Source organism: Crocodylus porosus, unplaced genomic scaffold (assembly GCF_001723895.1).
Source record: "Crocodylus porosus isolate Cpor-Errol unplaced genomic scaffold, CroPor_comp1, whole genome shotgun sequence".
NCBI classification, from domain to species: Eukaryota; Metazoa; Chordata; order Crocodylia; family Crocodylidae; genus Crocodylus; species Crocodylus porosus.
This window is the reverse complement of record NW_017728916.1, coordinates 4,901,569-4,906,747: the sequence shown is the minus strand read 5'-3', so window position 1 is coordinate 4,906,747 and position 5,179 is coordinate 4,901,569. Positions and strand designations below refer to the sequence as shown.

Genomic DNA, 5,179 nt, shown 5'->3' with positions numbered 1-5,179 from the left:
CAGTGCTTCCAGGGCCGGTGCAAAAAAACAGAAAAAAAAAAAAATTTCCCCTCCTGAGCACAGAACTAGCTGAGTGGTTTTTAGAAAAGTAACACAGGCATTTCACAGGTTCAGTAACCTCAACTACATGATGATGCTGGAAGAGAGAGCACATCCCCTGTTGTTTACCACTCCAGATTTATACCTTCAGCTTATCCCATCTGTCCTGCACTGGTGTTCAGTCGTTTGTGGGTTAAGTCCACTGTACCTTGCCCAGCCAATCATCTTTTTTGTTGTGTCTCCAATCCAACCGTTCAATATGGTCTGTTCCCAAAGTTCTGCACAGGCCACCGCTTCTGGTGTTGGTGTTGCCAGATCTTGTGGGGTGCTTTGTGGTGCTACAGGGCACCTCAGAAGATGATCCAGGGTTTGCTTGGCTTGACAAACACATTGGTCAGTTGCATAGAGGCCCCATGATTTCATGAGAAAGTTGCATTTTCTGATACCCACTCTCAATCTTTACCCACTCTAATGTTTAGGCCCTGCCATGTATGTTATTTGTAGATGAAGCAAGATGCTAACTCCTCATTGTGGGTAATTCCTTGCTGGCTCTATTCAGTAGCTTTGTTGCCTAGTTTATCCCATTCTTTTTACCAGAGCGTAGCTCTGACTGATTCGAGGGATGTGGCCAATGGTATGGTTGAGAACAAAAAGCTACTTATTGATGAGAGATGCCAATGCATTGGTTGATGTCTATATAGCAGGTGGTAGTTGCCTGACTTTTACCTGCCAGTTAATGTCACCTGCTACTTTCCTTCTAATATAAAGGGACACTATGCCAGATAGCTTGTATAGGCAGGGAACTGGGGTGGGTTTTAAGCGGCCTCTTATAATTCTGCATGCATCATTTAAGGCAGTGTCAATATGTTTACTGTGACTTGAGTCTCCCCAGGTGGTGCAAGTATATCCAGCCACAGAGAAACAAAGTGCTAAGGCAGTAATGCATAGGATGGATGGATGTGCTCCCCACTTGGAATTTGCAAGCTTACACAGAATATTATTTCATGTGTTGACCTTGGCTTTGGTATGTGCTTTAATATGTGCTTTTTGTAAGTAAGTATACAGTCCAGTGTTACCCCTAAGTAGACCAGGTGTTTCTGATGTTCAAAACACCAGCCCAGCCAATAAAGGCACTGTTCACATGTGCTTCTTGTGCTGGACTAATTAGGTGCAGTCACAATAACACAATAATAAACCTGTTTTTGTGCTTTCAGCTGCATCTTAATCTGCATGAGAAGAGAAGCCTAGGGCCTGTTACTGCCTGGGAAAAAACGCTCCCTCCATTTTCACCCCGCCTTATCTTTGGAATGTGTGTATGAACAACTCCTGTCAGGTTTCCATGGGAAATCTTTCCAACGCTGGTGATGTCATCTTTCTGGGCCTTGCTAGAACAAGCAAGCACTTAGCTATACTTATGTCAAACAGTAGTAATCTGTGTTAACTATATATGTATATATTCTAATTAACTAAAATACAGTATGTTAACTACATATATGTGTACTAAAGAATAAATAACAGGTCTCAACACAAAATTTAGCCAACAATACCAGCCAGGATCTCTGTCCTGCTGCATTGGCCAATCAGCTGGAATGCCCTGCCTCACACTTCTCTAGAAACCATTTCTCTGATTCAGCCTTCTCCAGACATAGCAATTCACTGATGTCCTCCTAGCCCAGCCTAGCACTGGCTCATTAGAGAATGAAGGTAGGTGAGCTGAAGGAATATCTTGTATCAGACTAATTTATTTTATTGGGAGAGAAAGTAAATAATCTTTTGGTTTCAAGCACCATTCATCCAAACTGAGAAAGAAGTAATCTCCATCTAAGCTATGTAAAAGTTGAATAACTGCTCTCATTTTGAGCCAGAGATGTCACAGATACGACCTGTGGGCTGGATCTGGCCTGCGGAACCACACCACCTGGCTCCCAGAGCTGCCCGTGTGCCACACTTGGCACATGCCAGCCCAGCCCTGCAGGCAGGGTGCATCACATGATCTCTGTGAAACACACCGTCCTGGGCTGCGAAAGCCAGATGCGCCAAGACATCATCATCACGAACAAGGAGTCCAAGAAGATTGTGATCGTGGATGTCACTGTCCACTTTGAGAACTGGCACCAAGCCTTCAATGACACCCTGGCTTGCAAGCAGTAGAAGTATGCCCCACTAGCCAACATGAGGGGCCATGGCTACAATGTAACGGTCAATGTGCTCGTTGTGGGAATGCTTGGAGCCTGGGACCGCAACAGTGAGAGCATCCTGCATGCCTGCTGTGTCTCCTGCCACTATGCCAAGCTGATGCACTGCCTCATGGTGTCCAACACCATCTGTTGGTCCCGTGACATCTACATCAAACATGTCACAGGCCACTGCCAGTACATCGACCTGAAGAGGACCCCCACGATAAGACACTATAGACTGAGAAACTTTCTTCAACCTACCCTCTCCACCATTGCAGACCATTGTATGGGTTTGTGTGCATCTATCTTCTTTCTCTCTCAGCATCACAACCACTCTCCCTCCCCCCTCTCCCTATCCCCACCCAGGCTTAGTTGGCTACCATTGTATTTTCTGTAACGTAGTTGCGTTCCCCTCACCCCCATCCCTCCTATGCGAGTCCCTCGCTCAGGCACTCTGCATTTCCCTTCAGGCTTTGTCATCTTTTTGGTTCATGATTCTTAACATCTACTAACAAAATCCAATCTATTCTAGCTGCTCTGTGATCCATGCAGCACTCAATGCACGCTGCAGCTGGTCTGTGACCTGCCCTACACATGGTACCCATAGCACCACATGCAGCATGGGCCCTAGACTGGCTGGAATGGGCACTGCATGCAGTGTGTGGCCTGGATCAGCCAGAAGAGATGTTGCATGTGGAGGGGCAAAGGGAAGGTGGGGTCTGTGGGCTTGATCTGGCCTGTGGGCTGGCCTTACATCACTCATTGGCCAGGTGAGTTTGACACCCTTGCTTTAAGCTAATGATATCATTTGGACCACTTGAAAGGGAAATGGACAGTTATCACTGTGGAATGAAGGGGAGTTGGCAGAGGAAGTTAAGTTAAATGGGTCATAAACCTGATGTTAAGTACATGGTTTCTGCTGTCTATAAAGACCTGGCTTAAACCCTGCAAGGAGGCTGTCCCGGGGAAAAGGCAAGAATGGGATCCCAAAAGGTCAAGGAGAACCCCCAGGAGCCGGCACACCCCAGGGGAAACACAGAGGAGGGGAGAATAAACAAAAACTCCTCACCGGCAGCAGGAACGAAGGCGGGACTGGAAGCTGCGGCGGGACCCATGTGGCTCGTCAGCTGCGTCTTTTTAAAAGTTCGGCCAGCTGATGATAAGGGGGAAGAGCCTCAACACAGTGAAATAAGAAGAATGGCTGGTGAGGCGAGAGGGCACAGGGGATTGAGGAGGAGCACGGGGGAAGAGTCCCCAGGACCCCTCTCGGAGGAGGGGATGGTCAAACTTACCTTGCACCGAATAGGAGGCTCCCCTGAAGACCTTCAAGAGAGGGATGCTGTTACCAGACCTAGGGGGAAAGAGATAGCCACGCTGCATATTAAGGCCCCAGGAGGAGGCTCCAGAGACTCAGCAAACAAGTAAGGTACCTCGTTGGTATATACCCGAAGAAAAGAGGGATCCACGGGATGCGAGGCACCGGACCAAGAGGGACCCTTAAAGACATTGGCTCGGTCCTAAGGATTTTCCCATGAGGAAGAAAAAAAGGGTCATGGCAGCAGTTGATGCGGCTGGGAAGAATGAACGGCCCCTCAGAGAAAATTTAATGGTCCACGCCGGGAGGGACGTTGAGGGTCGGTTTTATCTTGTTTGATACTAGAAAAAAAAGGAGAAGGGGAAAAGGTGGCACAGAGGGGATGGCTGGTGGTGGGACCACCTGATAGGGAAGCACGCTGACACTAAGCTGCCCGTGAATAACAATCAGAGGAATACTATAGTGATAGATAACTTTTGTTGTCAGATTCAGTTGTTTATTCATTGATGTTATCGCTTTGAGGAAGAGAACAAGACATAGGATAACCGAAAGCCACAGGCTTCCGGTGTTAGGAAGGCCCCTGTTAGATAGGGGACTTGGACAGGCACGTAGGCTCCTTACGGGTACTTTGGGGACCAAGGAAGACTGAAGAGAAAATCCTGTATAGAGAGAGTAAGACACAAAGAAAACCGGTACTCCGTCGTGGCTGGGTTCAGGGCCAGGTACAGCGGAGGTTGGAGCCTCGCGGAAGATCACTGCCCTGAGGCCTTGGATAAGCATGCCGTGGTGGTAACAGCCCTCCACTGAAGTAATCATCAAAGTCATGGCAGGTGGGACTGGGGCAAAGACCACCCAGTGGGAAGACACCGACACCTTGAGACCGTAGGGACGGATCGAAGGACCACCCTACAGATCCATAGCTGAACAGCGCGGGACCGAATGATCGAGGCCCGACGGGTGCAGAGGCCCTTTTACTGCACAACAGGACTAAAAACAGGGATCAAGTATACAAAATGAGAGCACTCACTCAGGTCGTGTGTGTCCAGCACCACTTAATATGTGTTCCCCAGACAGACCCCCGTTATAGATTTTCAGCAAGACACTAACCAGTCAACTAACCTCACTCATCCCTAAGGACTGGGGATTTACTTTTTTCATTCCAGCCCTACCCCTGCCACCCCTCAGATGCTTGAGAAATCCAAGTAAGATGGCCTTGTTCCCCCTCCCTCTGCTACACAGAAAGACAAAAATTCCTACAGTTCATACCAATATGACTTCATGCTAAAATCCCTTCCTGACCCCCCAGTGCAGTGACTGTCTGAGCCTGACTAGAGGGGAAAGACCCTCTAGCCAGGAACTTAAGGTTTAAGTCTCAGTAGGAGCATTGGCACATTACAGTAAATATCCCCCGTCTTGGCTGCAGCCAACACCAATGCCCCTCAAACCCCGCCCCCTCCACAAAAACAAAAGGAACTAAAACAAAACAAAGAAACAAAAAAACTCTGACAGATGTAACAATATAACAACAATCCTGTCACATAAATACAAAGTTTTATAGTTTCATAGTTTCTAGGGTCGGAAGGGACCTGAGCAGATCATCTAGTCTGACCCCCTGCCATGGCAGGAAAGAGTACTGGGCTCAAATGAC

At 47.9% G+C, this 5,179-nt stretch overlaps 1 protein-coding gene across 1 annotated transcript in view; it reads left to right on the top strand.

The window, feature by feature from the left end:
* Positions 1 to 2,070: 2,070 nt before the first annotated feature.
* OCRL (OCRL, inositol polyphosphate-5-phosphatase) overlaps positions 2,071 to 5,179 on the top strand; it is a 58,091-nt gene continuing 54,982 nt past the window's right edge. Inside the window, exon 1 of the mRNA XM_019536150.1 lies at positions 2,071 to 2,186. Within this exon, the coding sequence (XP_019391695.1) occupies positions 2,071 to 2,186 (116 nt within the window). The remainder of the gene's footprint in view (positions 2,187 to 5,179) is intronic.